General features: G+C 34.7%; 2 protein-coding genes across 24 annotated transcripts in view; one reads left to right on the top strand and one right to left on the bottom strand.

The window, feature by feature from the left end:
- LOC147834477 (uncharacterized) overlaps positions 1 to 23289 on the bottom strand; it is a 119227-nt gene that overhangs the window by 26022 nt on the left and 69916 nt on the right. For 13 of the 23 annotated variants that reach the window (XR_015504155.1, XR_015504164.1, XR_015504157.1 and 10 more), the window contains 3 exons: positions 22609 to 22848; positions 18068 to 18308; positions 14984 to 15150 (listed from right to left, as the gene is read on the bottom strand). Coding sequence is in view for 7 of the 23 variants with exons in the window: in XM_087276376.1 (XP_087132502.1) it covers positions 14984 to 15136 (153 nt within the window). In the remaining 16 variants the exon portion in view is untranslated. Of the gene's footprint in view, positions 1 to 4605; positions 4770 to 14983; positions 15151 to 15515; positions 16493 to 18067; positions 18309 to 22608; positions 22849 to 23289 lie in introns of those variants that run through there. The other 10 variants (XR_015504159.1, XR_015504158.1, XR_015504160.1 and 7 more) reach the window with 2 other exon arrangements.
- LOC147834478 (uncharacterized) lies at positions 15706 to 18917 on the top strand. The gene is made up of 2 exons (XM_087276379.1): positions 15706 to 16017; positions 18110 to 18917. The coding sequence occupies exons 1-2, from the start codon at positions 15878 to 15880 to the stop codon at positions 18285 to 18287; spliced, it is 318 nt and encodes a 105-aa protein (XP_087132505.1). The 5' UTR covers positions 15706 to 15877; the 3' UTR covers positions 18288 to 18917.

Raw genomic sequence — 23289 nt, 5'->3', positions numbered from 1 at the left:
GTACAGATTTAAAGTTTGATTTGGGCAGCAGCAGCAGCAGCGGTGCAGGATTTTTCATTTGCAGCAGTTTAATTTGTAAAGTGCCAGTGATTCCCAATGATCTCCTCATCTCTGATTGCTCAAACTGCTCGACGGCTTCTTATATCAGACCTTCTGCTATAAAAAGACAGCCAAGGCATTATCGTCTTATAAAACGGATTCAGAAACAAATTAAAAATTGTCATGTCTAATCTTCTTTGACCAAAAGTACCAAGTGCAAGTGGTACTTAAATCTGTGGCCTGATCCAAGTTGTTTACAGCGTTAAGCCTGGCGAGGGATCTGGTTGCTCATAAATCTGGGGCTGTGATTATGTGCCAGCAGAGACCAGACACAAAGCTTTTCACTTACGCTGACCACGAGATGTGCATTTAGGTCACATATAGAGCCTGTTTGACCCTGCATACATTCAACACTGTATACCTGCTGTTTATGGACACACACACACACACACACACAAAACACTGTATTTACGCAACTGTCAATTTTGAGATTTAGATTTTTGGGGGGTTGTTTTTGTAGTGTCATGTAAAGAGAATTTGTAATCTCAAATTCAATGTGAAGTGTTTCTTTTAAAGCACTTTATCAATTTTTGTAGGTAGATTTCAATCATAACATTTTTTTAAAAGGCAGATTTTTTTTAAAAAGTTTTGTCCTTCTGCACTTAGCCATAAATTTACATTTCAGAAGCTCTTACATACATCAAATAATACAGTTTTATTCATATTTAAATCGTGAAGGTTTTTACAGATAGTTAGAGTGTTTCTACTGTACATAATTTAGCTTATTATGTGAGTTACTTCATAATAAAATGCAATAGTTTTTTTTCTGTTATAGATTTTTGTGCTAAACATTTGCTAATTAGTATAATATTTCAAATATTTCATTTTAGAATGCTTATAGAAAGAATAACTGCAGTTACTGTAATCATGTCTAATCATTCTAATAATTGATTTCTTTTATCTTTGCCATGATGACAGTACATAATATTTCACTAGATATTTTTTCAAAATACTAGTGTTCAGCTGCAGTTTAAAGGCTTACCTAGGTTAATTAGGCAAGTCATTGTATAACAGTGGTTTGTTCTGTAGACAAATGAAAAATAAAATGTTAATATTATTTTAATAATATTAACCTTAAAATGTTTTAAAATGTTTGTTTAATTGTAGCCAAAATAAAACAAATAAGACTTTCTCCAGAAGGAAAAAATATAGGAAATACTGTAAGAAATACCTTTGTTCTGTTAGACATCATTTGGGAAATACTGAAAAAATAAAATAAAATTCACAGGAGGATTTTTACTCCAACTGTGTGTGTGTGTGTGTGTGTGTGTGTGTGTGTTTATTTTCTTACACATTATTTAACAATTATTGCTTCATATCATCTTAATGGTTTTGAAATCATCTGCATTGTCTATTAATGTTTTTATGAATAAAGTAAACAACCATGTATTCAGGCAGTTAACAAAAACTTAAAAGTGCATTAAGGTCTGGTGCATTATTTCTAATTGTATATTTTAAGAAATAATGCACAAGCTGAACATTTCATTTGATAGCCAAACAAATAACCAAATTTTACACTTTGTAGTTTAATATAACAAAATCATAAAGATAATTGACTGAAGTATTTTTTTAATACCATTTTAAAATACTATTACACTTTCTCATGAACATAAAATGTAGCATTTAATAAGAAGTCCTATTTTAACATATAATACACTGTAATATAGTATATATATATATATATATATATATATATATATATATATATATATATATATATATATATATATATATATATATATATATATATATATATATATATATTATAAATTACAAATTTAAATGTAAAGCCTTTCGCAATAAAATGTTAAATATAAAATTTGTTTGTAGGGTGATACAGCACACTGATAAACCATATGGTTACTTATACACAACATTTTATTCAACAAAATTGAATTTGTTTATTGTCTTTGTGTATTTTTATGAATTTTGGACTGATAAACCCAGTCTATAAATATTTTTGACTAATATTATAATGTCAAAAAGTAATGATACACATATAATAAAATAACCCGTGTAGATATTACAAATTGTAACATATTAAAAACGCTATTATATTACAAACTATTATAATACAGTAAAATATAACATTTTGTAGTATATTGTATTATATTATAACATATAGTGATAAATATAGTGAAAATATAAAACAGTAAAATGTAATATATAATAACACTTTATTAAGTAAAATGTGCTATGTTAAGTAAAACAAATGTAAAAGAAATACTATATTAGAACTTTGCACGAACAGAGTACATCAAGCATTATTATTCAATTTAAAAATATATAAATTTATTTCAATATATATAAGAAACTATATACTATAATTAAAACACACCATCAACCATTAAAAACACACTTCTTGATAACATTATATAACATTATTCAATAAAATAATACTTGTATATATATAATGCAATATGTAAAATTGTCATAATATTATATAGTGGGGAAAATAAGTATTGAACAGGTCATGTTTTTTGCCAAAAATAATGTTTCTAAAGGAGCTGTTAACATGACATTAAACCAAATTTTGATTAGAAAACTCAAACAACACAAGCATAAAAATAAAACAAAACAAAATCTGAAAAATGAGTTATGTGTAATAACACTGAAATGACAGAAGGAGAAATACTAAACTACTGAAACGTATTTGATAGCCTACTTTATATTAAAGGCTTTTTTTGGTGATTTTTACTGGATTCAAGTCAGGTGATTGGCTGAGCCATTCTACAGTTCGATTTTCTTTCCCTGAAAGCATCTAAGAGTTTCCTTGGCTGTGTTTTGGATCATTGTCTTGCTAAAATGTCCACTCTGATTTCATCTTTATCATAATGTTAATATAGGTGTTGGACTAAAGCAACTGGTATTAATTTACAATGATGAAGGGCAGAGAGTTGCTGAATAACTTCTGAGAGATTTCAGCTGCAGTCTGGGCTTTCACTGCCTTTCTACAGCTACCTTTCTTCATGTGTTCAATACTTTTTCCCTGTGTCATTTTATTACACATAACTGAATTTGTAAACGAATTTGATTTATTTTATTTGCATATTTTGATTTCTTTGGTTGTTACCAACATCTGGTGAAAAATTCAAGTCAACACCACCTTTAGAAAATTGTTTTCTGAAAGAAATGGTGACAAATTCAATACTTATTTTCCCTGCTGTATACATGTAAATTAAACAATTTAACACTTTCTCTGATTCAAATCATAATCATAACGAATGTGTTTAATTCTAAAATGCATAACCCAAATTCATTGGGGATCATGGTGAACCAGCGTGTTTGTTTGCATGGATATTCATGCGATAACATACGGCAGTCGTGTTCAGCGACCCCCTTTTAATTAGTGGACAAGATAAACACTTGTCTATTCTTCTTTATATTTAAATGCTCTGAAGGAGAAGCAGCATCTAAACTGAGCAGCGCTGCGGCTTATAGACACACTCATTACTGGTGCCCATCAGCACCCGCTGGCACACACCAGTCAAGTGGCCTGGCAGCAGGACCACGCTTTTTTTTTTCCTCGGGATTGTGTGGAATAATCCCGAGTATTAATTCAGGTCTCCTCTGGATTGTAGGAGAAGCGGCGGCCATGATCAGGATAAGGAGCAGCTGCTGATGCTCAGTTCGGCACACAAATTAATCCGGCGAGAGACTCTGTATTAAAAAAATAAGGCGCAGAGCAAGTTTGATTGAGACTTACGGCAAGGGAGAAATGAAGGGATCTGGGGAGAAGAGTTAAGATTAGATGAATCCAGATCCATCTCTAGTTTCATCATAAAAAAAACCACTCCCTAATCTATATTTGAGATGTACTGGATCTTTATCTGGGAAAGATTATTCTTTCCATGATATTTAAGTTAAAGAACACATTGTATATGGTATTTGTAGTGTTTTCTAAGCAGCTTGGCCGAGGCTTAGCAGAAGAATGTGTTAGCAAGCTCTGCAGCAAAATGGCATAATGAGAATGAAAATTGCAGAGTGTGTGTGTGTGTGTGTGTGTGTATCGGATCAAATCTTGTTGTTTTATGTAGTTTCAGAGTATTGTGTGTATTAAAAAGAATATAGTTGGTGCAGTGTAAATTAAGCTCTTTACTGTTTTTTTTTGTGACATGATGGTGGTTGGTTACTACAAAAAAAATGATTTTCTATTTTCCTGTTATTCATAGAAAACAGGGAGCTTACAATGGAAGCAAACTAGGGAATTTGGAGATGTTAAAAACCTGATTGTAGTTAATGTGAAATAAAAATAAGTTAACAAGTATAAAAAATCATGTTACTTATAAAAAGTCATTTATTATAGCTGTATACACTATACTAGAGATGAACTGGGACTTAAAGTGATTGGTCAAAATCAACTGTTAGAGTTTGCATTTAGTCTATACAAGTCTGCAAATTGGTGACATTTAAAGGTTTTCTGCTGTTGCCCTTGCATTGTGGTGGTTTTGAATTCCAAAAGGAATTGAATATGTGTACAGGGTTTAGATTTAGATGCTCTGATACTGGGAATTTGTGCCTCTGAATTTTTGACATGGATGAGAAATAAAGTGATTTTGTGTCGATATTTTTTCTTTAGTTTTTTTTTCTTTTCTTTTTTTTTCAATCTATGTCAAATATTACAAGAAATTGTGCTGGTGTAAATGCAGCCATAGTTATGTCTGTCAATTCTAATAGGGTGGTGGTTCTGGAAAAAAAAAAAGATAAAAATAAAATAATAATAATAATTAAATACAAACAATACAATTAAAAAATAAAGTTAAATAATAAAACAAAATAAAAGTACAAATATATAAATAATAATAATAATGATAATAAAAAAATAAAAAAACTCTCAAGTTCAGAGTACGGCTTGTCTTAACATTCTTAATCATCAACTAAATAAAAAAATGCATTTAAATTTACATGTAATTCAAAAGTAATAAAATAAAATGTGTTACATTTTAAACCTACAGTATGTAACCAAAATTTTGTTCTGTAATCTATTTGCAGTGTAGGTTAAAAACAGCACTGCCAGGAGAATATGGAGGCATTAAATTACCTTCAATTATATATTGCATGTGCAAAAGCATGAGCATAAACAATAAGTTGCTGGCTGTGGGTCACTAACCAGCCACTGGTGTCGCAAATTCTCTCTTAACCCTCCTGTCGTGTTCGGGTCAAATCTGACCGATTTACAACTTAAATCAATCATAAATATTGTGTTTTACATCTGATTGCTTCAAGGCCCTATGATATCCTCCACACTATGCATTAGAACATATAAAATTGATGATCACCTCTTTCACTGAATTTTGAGTGTTTTAATCAACCTTGTTATACCTGGTACCAGGCTATATTCATTCATCAGACAGAAAACATCCCCACACACACTACCCCAACCCTCTCACTCACTCACTCACTCACTCACTTCAGCCTGAACAATGACTCTTGCAGGTAGACATCTTATTTACGTGCTTATGTGTTGATGCTCATGCCTGATCTCACAAGGAAACAATTATTTTACGTTTTATCAGTTCAGTGGCTAATTCATACGAGTTCAGTTGTACAAAAATGTATGATTTTAAAAAGGAGGCATGGCACCCAACCCCACCCCTAAACCCAATCGTCATTGGGATAAACAAATTGTACAAAACTGTATGTATGAGATTGTACAAATTCATATAGATTAGCTACTAAACCAATAAGTTATGAATTGCCAAAGAAGTGTTGGATCCTCCAACGTGAATCAACTTCCTGATAAAACAGTGTATCATATCTTCACAGACTAGACAGGTGTCTGTTATGTGAATCCAGCTGTGTGTGTCTTTCTTCCTTTCTTTTCTTATTTTTGTTTATTTATTTTTTCTATCGCTCTCTCTGGAAAGAAGCACAGAGAAGTAACCTTGTTCCCTTTCTGTCTTTCTTTCTTTCTTTCTTTCTTTCTTCTAATCTCCATTCAGCCAAAGTCAGGAGCGCTTTTAGCTTAGCTTAGCAACAATTATTTTATTATATTGGACTGTTATTACTGCGCTTAAAAATGACCAAAGTGTAACTAGCGCTAGTTCTGTGTCTTTGCTCACCGTATATACCCTCAGTCACTATTCCCTATATTAGTACACCAGAAGGACTGAAAATTCGATCACTCAGAACACTGGAAAGGATAGCATTTTGGTGGTTGATAAATCCTTCAGATGGATCAAATTTTTATTTTCATAGCAGTTATTTTATGTCTAATTCTGTAAATTCATGTAAAGCACTACTTTGAGAGATTGTTCACAGCTAAAGAATGTTGAATGAAAATTTGGTGGAGAAAAATGATTTTTGTGCTAATATAAGAGCAGTTAAAACAGAGCGGTCAATTTTGACCAGGAACACTAAAGTAAGGGGCAGGATGTGAACACGACAGGAGGGTTAAACATGCTTATGTTTTTACAAAGACGAGTCATAACCTATTTTATCGTTTACTAAAATGGCAGTCGGTTAAGTTTCATTTACTCTAAACCTAGACTACAGTGCATGGCATGTCTATGACTGTTTATGGTATTGCACCAGATGCTCATATTTCATGCATGAATATAATATCATTTAATATAAAACTCATTCATTCATTCATTCATTTTCTTGTCGGCTTAGTCCCTTTATTAATCCGGGGGTCGCCACAGCGGAATGAACCGCCAACTTATCCAGCAAGTTTTTACGCAGCGGATGCCCTTCCAGCCGCAACCCATCTCTGGGAAACATCCACACACATTCACACACACACTCATACACTACGGACAATTTAGCCTACCCATTTCACCTGCACTGCATGTCTTTGGACTGTGGGGGAAACTGGAGCACCTGGTGAAACCCACGCGAAGGTATAAAATAAACATGCAAACTCCACACAGAGACGCCAACTGAGCCGAGGTTCAAACCAGCGACCTAGCGACCTTCTTGCTGTGAGGCGACAGCACTTCTGCGCCACTGCCTCGTCTAATATAAAACTATGAAGAAAAAAGTTAATATTTCCAATAGCATACTTTTCGACTTGATTATTTCCATTAAGAATTGCACTTTTTTTTTCGTACTACAAGAGTTTTAGTATATTATTTTAAATATGCAAATAAGACCGCACTAATTTGCATATATTTTAGATCAGGAATATGAACATTGATTGAATTCAAGTTTCAAATTATTGTTTCTTTTTCTTTTTTTACATTATTGAGTCAAATGTTTTTAACAAGGATATTTGTTTTTACAAAATGTTTAAATGTTGTTGTTCTTTTATTTTAATTTATTTAATTTTATTTATTTAAATGTGTGAATGTGCTTTGCCCTGTTTATTGTTCTGTTTGTGGTGTATAACTTGCGATTAATAAAATATTAATTATAAAATATTAAAAAACGGAGATTTTGGTAATATCTTTTTATCACTATAATTCAGAAAATATTGTGTGCAGCATATAAATAAAAACATTTTTTTTAAATAAAACAAATAAAAACAAATGTAATAAAAACTTTAGAATGCAGATATAAATAAAATGTTAAAGTTTAGTGTTTTAATGCTGATGAAATAAAGATGTATGGCTCAATGCAAGAAAAAAACTTTAGAATATTCCAAAATATGTATCGTAGTCTTTAAAATATGTACTGTAATCAAAATCTAAAGTGAAAATGAATAAAAAAAATGAATAAACTGCGACAAAAGTAATGATTTAAAGTGCTTTGTGGATGTCTCCTTTATACTAGACCAAAAAAAATCTCAAAATTCTCAAGTACTTTACAAAAATAGAACATGTTTTCCCTGCAGTGTCTCATCTTAACAGTGTGAGGTGCCAACAGCTGTGAAGAAAACATCCACAGCACCCATCCCACCACACAAATGACCATATACACCACACACACACACACACAGACATTGCTACTCCCCAACCACCCGTCCTCTCTCTCTCTTAAGCTATGAATATTGAAGCGAAACACTAATAACAACATGTTTGCATTGTTGCGACTGCTAGGTCTGAATTATTTACCGCCGGCCTCTTAAAGTGAGCACAAAGCAGCACTCGGTCGGCTCGGCTCTGCCATGTCACCTCCAGCGTGTCACTACAACTTAGGCGTAGACGCGGGTCAGAGTTCACTGTGAGTTTGTGCCGATGTGAAGGCCAATCAGGCATGAGACAGCTTTTCACTTCCAGTGTCCGTTAGAGCAGCTCCTGCGCCCTGCACATTAATCCACTCAGCAGCATTAATGTGCCAGATCAAAGTTTCATGGGCTCAACAGTCAGCAAATAGTCACTGCTTTTAAAGCCTAAATAAAGACAGGGTAAGCAGTTGTGTGAATGTGGTGTGCTTGGACTTTATTCCTTTAGTTGTTTCTATTGTAAGAATTTGAACTGCCGGACACACATTTTTTTTTATCAATATCAAGTTATTGTATGTTGTGTGGAAGTGTAGAGCTCCTGAATTCTTGATTTCTGAAATCATTTTGAATTGGGTGTAGAAATTGAACATTTGGGAAAATGTAAAACAAAGAATGCTATCATCTACTTCATTTTGTTTATAAATATTGCTGTAATGTTACTACACTTTAATCTAACATGTGCTGTAGGTTGTAATAAAGTGAAAACGGTGAGAGTTTAAAAAAATGTAAAAAAAAAAGCATATATATGAAAAAAATAAAAAATTGTCATAAATAAACTGAAAAAGCCCCCCGAGATAAAGAAGACATGGAGGTATAGTTTTTTATATTTATGTAGAAAATAATAATTTTTGTAACATTTTAATCCTTTAATTCTTTTGTATTTGTAAAGATATTTGTGTATTGCTGTACATCCTGTGTGTGTTAAGCAATGTGTACGCTTTTAAGGTGCATAACTAGTGCGATCTGCACTGTAAAAAATAAATCCATAAAATTTACGGTAAAAAATCTGCAGCTGTGGTTGCCAGTACTTATATGTCTATATTTTGAATGAGGAAGTTACATAATGAGCCAATGCTCATCACAATTAACTTTTCCCACAAGCAGAAAAGAGCATCAGCATATAGAAGGTGCTCAGTGTGATTCACACAACTACTAAAACACCAGTATGGTAACACGATGTAATAAAGTTTGTTTTGTGGGAAGAAGAAGACAGGGTCGGCAATATCAGGTAAGCACAAACTTTTTATTGTGAATGCTTTGTGCTGGGCACTCGTGTGCGTGTCTATGCGTGTCGAGTCTGTAAGTGGTCAGGCTCTCCTCTCTTTCTGGGTGTTCGATCATGCCTTCCCCACCACACACACGCATTAAATTAAAGTCATGAAATAAACATTGTTTATCAACATTAGATGTAACATAAATCTCTAATGTACATAACTGATGGGGAAACAACTAAAAAGATAAATATTAATGTCAACAAAATGAATAAAAGGTGATGTGCCATGCAGGGAATTTTGGGAAAGTCCATTTAAGATTATTCGCCATATATTAAGGAAACATACCGTTAACCAGGTTACGGACTTGTACTATAGCATTTTTACAGTTTTTTTATCGTTGAAATCACAGCCATTTTTTACAGTGTACTATGGACCTCAGACCTGCTTTTAGCTGGCCAATTTCCGCAGTCTATTTAAGTTCCTCAAAAAAGCAACATGCCAACAATGTGCCATAACACACCTTTATATTATACCGGCACGCCCATGAATCCAGAAGGTGGCGCAAATGAATTCACTATTTACAGAGCCCATTTTATGGGTTTTTGAAAATGCCCTTCCATGTAGTGTGTAACACAGCTCTAAGTGAAGTGAAGTATCTAGCTAAGGCTTAAATCTGTTAGTGTACAGTGTTTAAAACGGTTGATTCATCTATAAAAGAGTCGACTCATAGTGCTTCAAACGAGTCGCCTTGATGCCGAGTCATTAGGTGTTTCGCCATGACGTACAAACGAAACCAAGTTATTCACGTGCACACGCAAACACGGGAGATTTTAAACCTGCGGCCCCGCCCTCTGACATAGAAACCCAGACACACACACACAAACATGCCGGTCGATTGAAGTCACACTGCAGATGGATATAATTGAGTCTCTACCCAAAGATGAAACCTCAGCATTATAGACAAGCAGTTGGAAACTACTGGAAACTTCTGCAAACTACATGCTACAAAGAATACTTCATCGGCGTTTGTAAAAGGAAGGATCAGTAAAGAGTAACTTACTGCTGGACATGTCAGGATGGGTTTCTTCCTCCATTTCTCAAGTGTAAGTACGTGCAATTAAAGTTGCCTCGTTGACTCGAGCTTGCAAATGTATTTAGTTGTGATTTGTTACTTGTAACCGTGTGTACTGTATCAGGTTAACTCGCTTTATTCTCATATCGGGTGCAAAGCCACTTTTAAAACGCGACGCGTGCTGCTTTGTTTACGGAGCTCAGTGGAGGAGGAGGAGGAGTAGTGTGTGTGTGTGTGTGTGTGTGCGTGTGCGCGCGCTGTCATCCGGAGGTGTGTGTGTTTTTGTGTGTGTGTGCGCGCGCGTTGTCGTCCGGAGCAGGGTTAAGTGTGTGTGTGTGTGTGTGTGTGCGTGTGTGTGCAATATGTGTGTGTGTGTCTGTGAAAAGAGCAGAGACAAGCTAGAAGATCTCCTCAACAGTTTTTGGAGTTTTTGCTCAATAAAATAGATAGACGTCTGAATTTTCAAGTCTATCGACTGTATTTACATTAACCCACTGGCAGCTAAAATCCACGCCTACACTATCGAGCGCGTATGAACTGTGATTACTTTTATATTGCTGATTAGCTGTTGGGCATTTCACTCTCTCACTGAAGGCAGTCGACCAATCGCAACAGACTGTCATTGGTCCAATCAGCGCAGATTAGCTTCGCGCTAAGGAGGGGTTTTGGGAACAAATGAATCACTGGACGATTCATACGGGAGTCGCTGGGATAATTAGGTAAAAATAAAGGCAGATTATAAGATCATGAAAGTGTTTTTTGACCTTGCATGCATATTAAACTGTTGTTGGAGAACCTTACAACCAAGATATGACCCTATTTCATGTATAATATGGGCTCTTTAAACAACGTGGTGCAAAATGGGAAAACTAGGGTTGCGCTGGTCTAAAAACAGCAACACATTGCGCCAAACACATCTTGCGCCTTATTGCACTGGGTGTATGATAGGTCCCCTACTCTTTATGAGAAGTGCTAAGGGATTTTTAATGACCACAGAGAGTGATGACCTCAGAATAATGTTTCATCTGAAAGAACTTTAAAATGCCATGCTTTTAAAAAATTACTTTTTAAAAATTAACATGAAGGGCTCTATTTTAACGATCTAGGCGCAAAGTGCAGGGCACAAAAGCATTAAGGGCATGTCAGAATCTGCTTTTGCTATTTGCAACAAGGTGCATGGTCTAACAGGGTTGAGCTTATTTTTTTAATGAGTTAGAGGTGTGTTTTGAGAATAAACCAATCAGAGTCTCATCTCCCATTCCCTTTAAGAGTCAGTTGCGTCGCTCCATGGCACATTTGCTATTTACATGGCAGACTTTGTAAGTGCAAACTGAATGCTTCACTAGCGAGAAAACAGACCATCTGCAGCGTGAGAATATGAGCCTCCTCATTCTTTATTTTGAATTTCACTCTCTTTCGTGGATAAAGAAACGTGTTGTAGGCCTATGCACAGACATCCATTAGCCTACATAATTAATTTCGTTTATTAAGCGTAAATATTTGTTTCAAAACTTTTTCTAAATTCAGTTCTAATTTCCAGCAAACTAACAAATGAACAATAATAAGTTATCTCCAAACACACATGCTGTGTCCCATATGGTCTAAAACCTGACAGGTGGGCAAATCTAAACTTGTATTTTTAATAAAACAAATATAAACATGCTTATAATAAATAATACTGCTAATAATAACATTACACAAAAGCAAATTGTTATGAATAACCTGAAAAAGCCCCCGGGATGAAGAAGGAATGAAAGTAGTGGTTTTTATAAAAAAAAAAAAAAAATTATGTAAATATAAATAATAATTTTTGTAATATTTTATTCCTTTAATTTTTTTGTTGTAAAGATATTTGTGTATTGCTGTACATCCTGCATGTGTATTAAGCAATGTTTCAGCGAGGCGCACAACAAACGTGCTCTGTGCTGGAGTTTAGACCTGCTTTCAGCTGGCCTATTGTGCGATTTATTTTAGTTACTCAAAATAGCAACGCGCCAGCAATGCGCCTTACACACCTTTAATCTAGACTGAATCACCCATGAGTCCATAAAGTGGCGCAAATGGATTTGCTATTTAAACAACGTGGCGGAAAACGGGAAAATTATGGTCTAAAAAAAAGCAACACGTCATAGAAACACATCTTGCACCTTATTGCGCTGGGTGTAAGGCCCCTCATCATTAGTAGAAGTAGCAGTAGCATTGTTGTTGTTGTTGTTGTTGTTTTTATAAATAATACTATTAATATAATTATATATTTATTTATTTTATATGTATTCATAAGATATTATAAATTAATTAAAAATGTATTATTATTATTATTATGGTAACACTTTACTTGAACATTTATAATCATGGCATGACACAACATAAATGTAAATGAATTTTTATGCATGCTTATGACAACTGTTAAGTGTCATTTGCTCATTTTAAATGTATAAACTTGTCATAGGGCTGTTATAATTGTGTTATGAATATTTTTATTACTTTTTCAGTGGAACAAACTGTATTTGTCATTAACAGGCCCATTAAAATTGTCATTAATCTGTCAAATTCTTTTTAACAGCGTCATTTATATTTAATGACTTATCATGACATATTGATAGCTTCATGACAATCCTGTTTATGACAAGTTCTGTTGTCTTGGTAATGTCAAGTTGTCATGACAAAGACAAAATAGGTTGTGATTTTGTATTTTGTAAAATGCAATGTCAACTTTGCAATTAAATTGACCTTACTTAACTGAGCAAATGACACTTAATAGCAGTTGTCATAAGCACGCATAAAATCTAATTCACATTCATGACATGTCATATCATGATTGTAAGTTTCAAGAGTGTTATGAACACCCCTTTCAAGCAAAGTGTTTTTTAAGATTATTATTATTATTATTGGTGGTGATGGCGTTTATTATTTTTGTTATTGAAAATATTAGTACTAGAATTTAGAAATCTTTTTTTTTTTTTTATTTAAATTGCATTACTATTTTTCAGTGTGTCTGCTACGATGTGGATGTCGAAATTGCAAGATTTTCTTATTATTTCTTATTATTTTGATTTAATAAATATTCAGCTTGTACAAAAAAAATATTAAAAAGAAGCTTTGTAAACGCTGACCTGAAATTTCATGTGACGTGAATGCAGTTCAACAGAAGATAAAAACGTGACTTCTCTCACATTTCAAATAGATCGCTCGCTTTATCAGTGGTTATCAGTTATCATTTTATCATCTTGTTTTACACCCCCTCTTTTTGCAAACTGTAGCGTGACACCGGCTTTATTCTTCTCCCATTAAATAAAAACTTAAGCTGATTCTGAGTGAGAGAGATATAAAGAGCGCCACCCTCTGGCACCAGCAAATACACAAGTCCGACTTTCAGTTTACCCCAAAGAAACAGTATTAAAGTTTAAATCTGTAATTTAGGATGCAATGCAAATACACAAAATATATAACATTGTTCTAAAAAAAGAAGAGTATATTGTATTACAAATTTTATTATCATTGTACTTATTTAATAAACATTTCATATTCGTCACTATTTCAAGATAATAGAGGTAATAATATAAAAACCTGCATTTATTGTTCAAATATTTGATTATTTGTATTATTATTAGTTCACATTATATTGTATTCTATATTGCATGACTAGTCTAATAATCATGTGACCTTGATCATATTAAGTCAGTAACAGATGTTCATTTAGCAAAGCAAGAGAATGGATCAACCTGAAATCATGCAGAACTTCACAATCAAGTCTGAGGAGTTTAGCTTTCATTAGCTTTCAAGCAAATAAAAAAATAAAAAAATAATTACTGCATTTTGCTTTAGAAATCTGGACATCAGGAGTACAGTTTCAAACAAAACCTTAGTTAAATTGTCATCTATTAACTGCAGTCATACTTTACAGCTAAAATATTTATAATTCACTGTAAAACATCAGCTAATTAAACCTCTTTTTTTCTCTTTCGCCCTCTCTCTCTCTCTACAATGCACAACCTTTATAATGAAGTGCATACTTCACTAAATTAGAAGTCAGATGTGGGCTGCACTCAAAAGCAAAGTCAGCTGACTTGTTGCCGGATCCGGCAGTGACATTGGAAACCATTTGCACAAGCTTGAATCATTTATAACAAAACATATCTTTGGTGATAACTAAGTGGATACTGAATTAATAGAATACTAACATCTCACTAGAAATGACTTTAAAAAAGAATAAAGAGTAAAAGTTGCCTATATGTTTAATACTCAGTACAAGTACAAAGTAACCAAAAAATACTTAAGTAATGTAACAAAGTCCATTTACTTAAGTACTTTACACCACTGGTTAAAAAAAAAAAAAGTTATATACATTATTATAGGTATAATTGATACTTTTAGATATTTATTGGGGGCCCCCAGATTTTCTAGGGCCCTAAGCGACTGCTTACCTCGCTTATTGGTTAAATCTGCCCCATGCCACTGACTTCCATAGGAAAAAATCTAATGGCATGTTATTAAGTTACATGTTATTTGTTTTCTTCAAAATATCTTCTTTTGAGTTCAGCAATTAAACAAATAAAACAAGTAAAAGGAGAGCAAATGATGGTTGAGTTAACATTTTTATGTTAACAATCCCTTTAACCAACACACAATCTAAGAAGACATGGAGTTTTTGTGTTAGGGATGTCCAAGGAGTAAAATGCACATAGTCTTATTGTCCTCTGATGACATTCCTACCTTGAAATGTATCCTTTGAAGGCAGCTTTTTCCAGCTTTTGGACAGTCACAGCTTTTTATGTGTTCAGCAGGGGGCGCTGTGTTTCTACACATGACATCCATCCGTCCTGTTCCCAAACCCCTTGCTCCTGTCACAGGGATGCCGGAGCTCATCTCAGGAAAACACCCTGAAGAAACAATTACTCAGTCTGCTTGTTGTGATGTATGTGATGTATGTTCCTTGTTATTTTATTGCATTGTCTTGAAAATAAACATTTCATCGCAATTTCTACATTCTGTTGTTTTGTAGCCTTGTTGCAAAATGATTAAATTAATTATTTTTTCTCAAAATAATGCAACCAGTACCACACAGCTTGAAAGAAGATTGTTCGAAATCTTTGCAAATGTATTACAAATAAATAAAGGGGTGTGAAAAGGGGTTTGTTCCCTAACTGATTTTCTTTTTCTTTTCATTTTTTTTGCATGTTTGTTAATTTATTGCATGTTTGTTAATTATTTAAATAATAGTCAAAGATAACGCAAGTAAACATCATGCGGTTTTGAATTGAAGGTATTTATTAAGGGAATACAGAACATACATAACCCTGTGTGAAAAATTGTGTTAATTAAAACATAACTCTGGTTTATCACACTGTGTTCAATTTCCCTAGCCACACCCAGGCCAGATTACTGCCACACCTGTTCACAATTACTTAAATAAGACCTGTCCGACAAAGTGAAGTAGAGCAAGGTCCTCAAAAGCTAGACATCATGCCAATATCCAAAGAAATTCAAACACAAATGAGAAAGAAAACAATTCAACAGTGGTGAGATTCAACAGTCTGGAAGAGGTTATAAAGCAATTTCTAAAGCTTTGGGACTGCAGCGAACCACAGTGAGAGCCATTATCTACAAATGGCAAAAACATGGAACAGTGGAGAACCTTCCCAGGAGTGGCCATCCGACCAAAATTACCCCAAGAGTGCAGCTACAACTCATTCAAGGGACCACAAACAACATCCAAAGAACTGCAGGCCTCACTTGCCTCAGTTAAGGTGAGTGTTCATGACTCCAGCATAAGAACAACTGGGCAAAAATGGTTTGCATGGGCAGAGTTCCAAGACAAAAATCAGTGCTGACCAAAAAGAACATAAAAGCTTGTGTCAGTTTTGCCAAAAAAAGCATATTGATAACCCCCAAGACTCTTAGGAAAATACTCCATGGACTGACAACAGAAAAGTTGAACTTTTGGAAGATGTGTGTCCCATTTTGTTTGGAGCAAAAGTAACACCCCATTTCAGAAAAAGAGAATCATACCAACAGTAAAATGTGGTGGTGATGGTAATGTGATGGTCTGGTGTTGAATTGCTGCTTCAGGACCTGGAGAACATACTGTGATAAATTAAACCATTATGCTCTTTACCAAATCATCCTGAAAGAGAATGTCATCTGTTAGTGCCCTCAAACTGAAACGAACTTGGGTTCTGCAGCAGGACAATGATCCTCATTAGCAAGTCCACTTCTGAATGGCTGAAAAAAACAAAATGAAGATTTTGGAGTGGCCTAGTCAAAGCCCTAACCTGAATCCAATTGAGCTGTGGCATGATCTTAAAAAGGTGGATAATGTTCAAAAACCCTCCAATGTGGCTGAATTACAACAATTCTGCAAAGATAAGTGGGTTAAAATTCCTTCACAGTGCTGTAACAGACTCATTGCAAGTTATTGAAAATGCTTGATTGCATTTGTTCCTGCTATGGGTGGCCAAACCAGTTATTAGGTTTAGATATATAAAAAAATAACACACGCATAAGTATTTACAACTTTTACTCAGTTCCTTGCTGAAGCCTTTCAGCACCAATTACAGCCTCGTCTTTTTAAGTGCTACAAGTTACAATCTAGGCACAACTATTTTTGGAAGGGAAGCATCGATGCACATCCAATTTCAGATCTTACCAGAGATGTTCAATATGGTTAAAGTCTGGGTTCTGGCTGGGACACTCAAGGACATTCGCAGAGTTGTCCCATTGCCATCTTGGCTGTGTGCTTAGGGTTGTTGTGCAGTTGTAAGATGAACCATTATTCCAGTTTTAAAGTCCAGAGTACCTTGCAGCAGCTTTTCATTAAATTTGTCTCTGCACATTGCTGCATTCATATTTCCTTCGATTATTACTGGTTTCCCAGTTCCTAATGCTGAAAACACCCCCAGCCTGATACGGCCACCGCCATGCTCAGTGTGGAGATGTATTGGCTAGGTGATGATCGGTGTCTGATTTCCTCCAGACAGAGGGTTCAATCTTTGTTTCGTCAGACCACAGAATATTGTTTCTCATGGTCTGTGAATTCTGCAAGTGTCTCTTTGGCAAACTCCAGATGAGCTGTCAACTGTCTTTTACTGAGAAGAGACATCCGTCTGGCCACTCATGTAGGCCTGGGTCACTTTCAAACTCAGACTGGCTCACAACATTTTGCTAAGTTTTCCAAGTTGAATGACATGTTTCGTGGAAATAGTGTGCAACTTTGTGAAATGGGGTTTAAAAGAAAAGAAGCCACTGGGGGCTTTAAAAGCACACTTAAATGGGCCCACTGTGGGCCTTTTTTCATACATAATCGTTTATTTGGAGCTCAGAAAATGTAGAAAAAACGCAATTAGCATGCAGTGGTTTTTGGATGCATGAGCTCACTCTTTGGGAGTGCAATTGCTCATTAAAAGTAAGTGAGATAACAGTTTTGTACAGTGCATTACGATGCAGACAAGAAAGATTAATCGTTATCAGTTTAACCAATTTTGTACTGTTGGTTATCTGACAGACTATGGCAAGATTGATATGTGCATCTTGCCTTAGTTCCATAATATGCTATTTGCGCATCTCCCTCTTCCGTTACCTCTCTACCCTACACGCGGACTATGCATAGGTGTGTAGGGTCCTGCAAGTTACAGGAGGCCCCCTCACTCACCTAACAATTTGATTTGCAGAAAATATAGTAATATAATATTCAGACGTTAAAATAACAAACATGAGAATCATAATTGCATATTATTTCTCACAAAACCTTCAGACTAATTAACACTCAGGTTTGTTTAGATTGATATGTAATTTCACTACCTTGAGTGATGATGCATGTGTTTTGCTGTTGTTGGTGTTCAGAGCAGCGAGAGGCACTGGTGTTTGGGGTGTGGTGATGGTGTCTTCGATGGGGATCTCCAGGGCACCTCCTCCGGCAGCTGTAATGAAAGGCTGCCTGCTGTGGCGAGGCCAGGAGGGCACACTAGAGCCCAGAATACCAGCTCTGTGGCAGGATGACCAGGAGGGAGGAACAGTCTAGAAGAGACTCCCAAAATGTAATCTAAAAACAAGGGTGGATACAAGATGTATAATAGTATAATAAGACAAATTTTTATTAAATTGCTATTAAAAAAATGTCACATATGTGAAAATGAGAATGTAATACTGACAGCTAATGTGTTTTCTTCCTTTTTAACAATTTTGTAAACTGTTTATTTAAAAAGTTTTTTTTAGTTCTTTTAAAATTTTCCTTATTTATTATTAACATATTTTCATGTCTTATTATTTACTTTAAACTATTTTTTGTTTTCTAACTTATTCAATTTTATTTGGTTATTATTTTTCCCCATTAAATTGACATGAAAATCAATTGAAATTGACAACAAATTTTGATCAAATATAGAATTTTTAAACAAGCCACTAAATGTGGGTAAAAACAAATAAAATGCTAGGGGAATAATAATAAAAATAAATAAAATGTCTATCACAGCTGAATTGACAATTACTTATTTTTTTATAAAGTGTTTTCTTTGAATAATTGTTTATTAACAAATTAATGGATTCATTATAGTGAAAATCTAAATAAAAAAATTTGAAGATTACTTAAAAATTTTCTTTTTAATATTCTTAGTTCAATATTTCCTTATTGTTAAAATGTTTACCCATTTAAGGTGAACATTTTGAAAATGAGTGATTAAATTGTCTTACAAATGAAAACAATAATACAAAATCTCTTTATCATATTTTCCTCATTTTCAAAGATTTTTGTAAAATATTTCCTCATTTATTAATTAAACAATTTCACATCTGCGCTAAAATTATGCCTAAAAAGTACCTCGCATGAACCTTAAGGTCAACGTGAGCATATAAAAGAAATAAAAAATAAATCCTGGCTAAAAAAGAATTTTGCCACAGAGGAGACGCCTCTGACGATAATAACACATAGGAGCAAAAGTTGTGCTTAGTAGTAAGCGAGCGGCACAGACCGACCCAAACCGGTCTCATCTCCGTCGCAGAGCTCTGGGTGCTGCAAGCAGAGGGAAGCTGGGGTTAAATTCAGCTCTGGGTGTAACCGTACATAAACAAGCAGAGCAGACCTCAAACATGGCTTCTGGATGCACTACGGCCTGCAGGCCCGAAAAACAAGGGCCTGGATCATCAGTGGTCCATATTCGCTCAACAGGGGCCGACATGCAAATAAAATGCAACCTGAAGCAGCGGCTTCTTCAAACAGTCACAGCAGCAGGGAAAGAATGTTCAACATTACCATGTGTTGTGGTGGAAGACTGAAGGCATTCATTCCCTCATTGTCCCGTCCTCTCCTATGAAATACACCACCATTTTTACCTGAAAATATGTACCTTTTCTTCACAGCAATTTTGCCAGAGTTAAAAATCCTGGTGTTACTGTGTTTTAGAGTGAAGTGTTGTTTCATGGCGTTTAATTTACAATGATGGTGTAAAGCAGGGGTGGGGAACGTCCAGCCTCCAGGCCGTATGCGGCCTGCGAGACCATTTGATCCGGCCCCATCCATCAATTCAAAATCACCCCTCAGGAAAAAATTAATTAATAAATTTCTGTTATAGAAAGTGACAGTTGTACACATTTGTTGCTCTGCAAAACTCAGTTTCACGTGAAAATGACTAAATGCATGTGCTATAATGTAAAGTTTGCAGCTCGGGATGCGCATCATTCATTAATGTAAGCTCAAATCATTCATACTTTTAATAGCATGCTTCTGTGTGTGTGTGTGCGCGCGCGCTTAGCCTCGTAGACGAGCAGAGCACACACATCTAACGCCATCTCAGTGAGAGCGCATTAATGCTCAAATACACGCACATTTGTGTCAGAGCGCGGTGTTTAGTGATTATTCATATTAACCCTCATTTGTGTAATAAACAAACAAGTTGAGAATCAAAAGACATGCGAAAAGAGAAACCATATCAGAGCCACACTATTCTTAAAGTGACAGTGCGCAATATTCCTGCTGCTGACTGTTTTGTTCATTAATCAAACAATAAAAAGGAAAAATCCCTCACTGCTCTTGACTGAAGGGCTTTTGCAGCTGAAGTTTTTTTCTTACAGCAAAGATGCTTAAAGCACAGTTTGTTTCAAATTTTTATTCTACTGTATTTTTTCCCTTTCCTTATTTACAAATGAAAATAACTGTGCATATAAAAAATCTGATTTATTTGCCCTCCTGAATTAGCGACCCTTTCCCCAATTTCTTTTTCAACTCATTTTTAAACATAACAAATTTAATAACTCATTTCTAATAACTGATTTCTTTTATTTTTGCTATGATGACAGTACATTCTATTTTACCAGATATTTTTAAGATACTCAGCTTAAAGTGACATTCAAAGGCTTAATTAGTGTAATTAGGGAAGTCATTGTTTAGTTGTTTTTTTTTTCTGCAGACAATCAAAAATATATATATAGCTTAAGGTGACTAATAATATTGACCTTAAAATAGGTTTCAAAATATTAAAAACTGCTTTTATTCTAGCTGAAATAAAAACTTTCTCCTGAAGAAAAAATATTATAGGAAATACTGTGAAAAATTGCTTTGTTAAACATCCTTTGGGAAATATTTATATATATGTGTATATATGTATATATATATATATATATATATATATATATATATATATATATATATATATATATATATATATATATACATAAATAAAAAATTCATAGGAGGGCGAATAATTTTAACTTCAACTGATAATCGTTATTACAATTATGACCAAAATAATCATGATTATGATTTTTCCCATAATCGAGCAGCCCTATAATTTACTATGGCCCCTAAACGATGTTACAAAAATGTAAATGGACCTTGATAGAAAAAAGGTTCCCCACCCCTGGTGTAAAGAGTACGATCTGACTGGTGTAATTATTAAAAGCCTTACTGTATGGACCCTTTCTACTGAGTGTTACATTATAGGTCGGTGTGGGTCACCTTTATGAGGCTTGCGTGAGTTTCCACTACCAAAAGGGTACCAATGGTACCAACTTTATAATTGTCCAAAAGGTGATGATAATAGTTATTTAATGTAGTTTGTTCATGTTTTAGGTTGCTGAAAATATAATTTGCACCTTTGTTTTTTACGGCTTCTTGTTAGTTTTTTCACACTTCACTTGCGCGTTTGTCAGTTTCTGAAATGATCAGATGTCAGAAGCACTTTAATAATCACGCGCAGGTTATTTTCATCAGCTCAAAAATTTCATTATTCTCATACTTTTAGACGGCCTCGTAAAACAACAACCGGACAAGGCAGATTTTGGCTTTGGCTTTGTGGCTGTTCATCAAGACGACGACAAGGTTTGTTTGAGCTCAGGTCGACCATGGCTCGTTTTAAATGTATATATTATTACAGTGTAATGTCTCAGCTGTGTTTTTAAAAATTGAAGACTCTTTGTTTTCATTCTCCTGACTTGTTGCAGGAGCGAGTGGCGTATCCCTGTAAACCAATAGTGTCCAGTTGATTGTCTAGCTCTGTCTTTTGGTACCCTTTTGTTGAGCTATGGTACCCTTTGCATAGGGTACCCAAAAAGTAGTTCCACTCAGTGGAGACAGGCCATTATTAATACTGGTAGTGCGACATGTAAAAATCCGGGACATTTTACATGCCGTGCGCTACAGTCAGCTCCTAAATAATAAGAAATTATTAAAGAAAATGAATAAATGAAATAATAAAATTAAAATGTGCTGTCTTATTCATTCGTTCATTCATTTTCTTTTCGGCTTAGTCCCTTTATTAATCCAGGGTCGCCACAGTGGAATGAATCGCCCACTTATCCAGCACATGTTTTACGCAGCGGATGCCCTTTCAGCCACAACCCATCTCTGGGAAACATCCATACACACTCATTCACGCTCGTACTGTACACTACGGACAATTTAGCCTACCCAATTCACCTGTACAGCATGTCTTTGGACTGTGGGGGAAACCAGAGCGCCCGGAGGAAACCCACATGAATGCGGGTGTGCATTCAACTGAAATGTGGCTAGAGGATGTGTAACACGATGAAGTTTTATTTTCTCATTGAATTTCTTTTTTACTTCAGTTATTTCTTACTCAAAACTGAACACACACATAATTAAATTGACAGTTTTTATTAAGAAATTAAGTTGAAAAAGCTTTTTAGGTGTAACCAGTTAAAGTTAAGTTGATCCAATAATTCACTTTTACAGCGTTAATTCCATCTTGAGGCCATCCTGATATTTTCAACTTTTTTATTTAAAAATTTTTACTTCCTTTAGTAAATGTTTGCTTATTTATTACATTATGTTTTCATATTAGCAATAACATTGACATAAAACATGGCTTAAAAACGAAATTCAACATTACCACATGCTGTGGTGGAAGACACGAAGCGTTGGTTCCCTTATTGGACGTCCTCTCTACCTAGTGGTCACCATGGATCCGCATTGTGGACATCACAAAGGAGGCAGTGTACAGTCCTTTGCAGACGCCTTGGCAGCCGCTTTGGCCGTAGTAGCGATGTTCCCTCTCTGTGATGATGTAATGTTTTGCAATGATCCGAACAGCTCAGCCAGAACCGGAGTCAGAGTAATGGATGAGTGGTTTCTGTGGACAGAGTTTTGTTTGAGAGTTTTATTTTTCGGTGGGTTGATTCAGTTGTCCATGAACCCTTCCAGCTCTACGGTTTGCACTTTGCGTGCCGTTTAAAGCTCTAAATTAAGGGTTTGTAGCCAAGAAGTGCATCTGCTATGATTAGTGTTCTGCCACTTTCCTATCCAGTATGAGGGGGTTTATCCTTAGTTTATATACACACTGTCCAAATGGGAAGCTTGTATAGCATGTTACGCTATATAATGCATGCTAATTATACTGGTGTAAATTTGACTTGCAAGTAACAAAGGGCAACTAATGTTTTTTCTTTGTTTTTTATTATCATTTGTTCATCATTTACTTATTGAACATATAAATATTTTGCATAAAAGTGAATTAAATCAAGCCAAAAAAAATATAAATAGATAATGATTAGTTGTCTTCTGAAAGCTAGTC

The sequence above is a fragment of the Danio rerio genome, chromosome 12 (assembly GCF_052040795.2).
Source record: "Danio rerio strain M-AB ecotype USA chromosome 12, GRCz13ab, whole genome shotgun sequence".
Classification (NCBI taxonomy): domain Eukaryota; kingdom Metazoa; phylum Chordata; class Actinopteri; order Cypriniformes; family Danionidae; genus Danio; species Danio rerio.
Note: the sequence above shows the minus strand (reverse complement) of the source record. Positions and strands in the feature narration are given on the sequence as shown.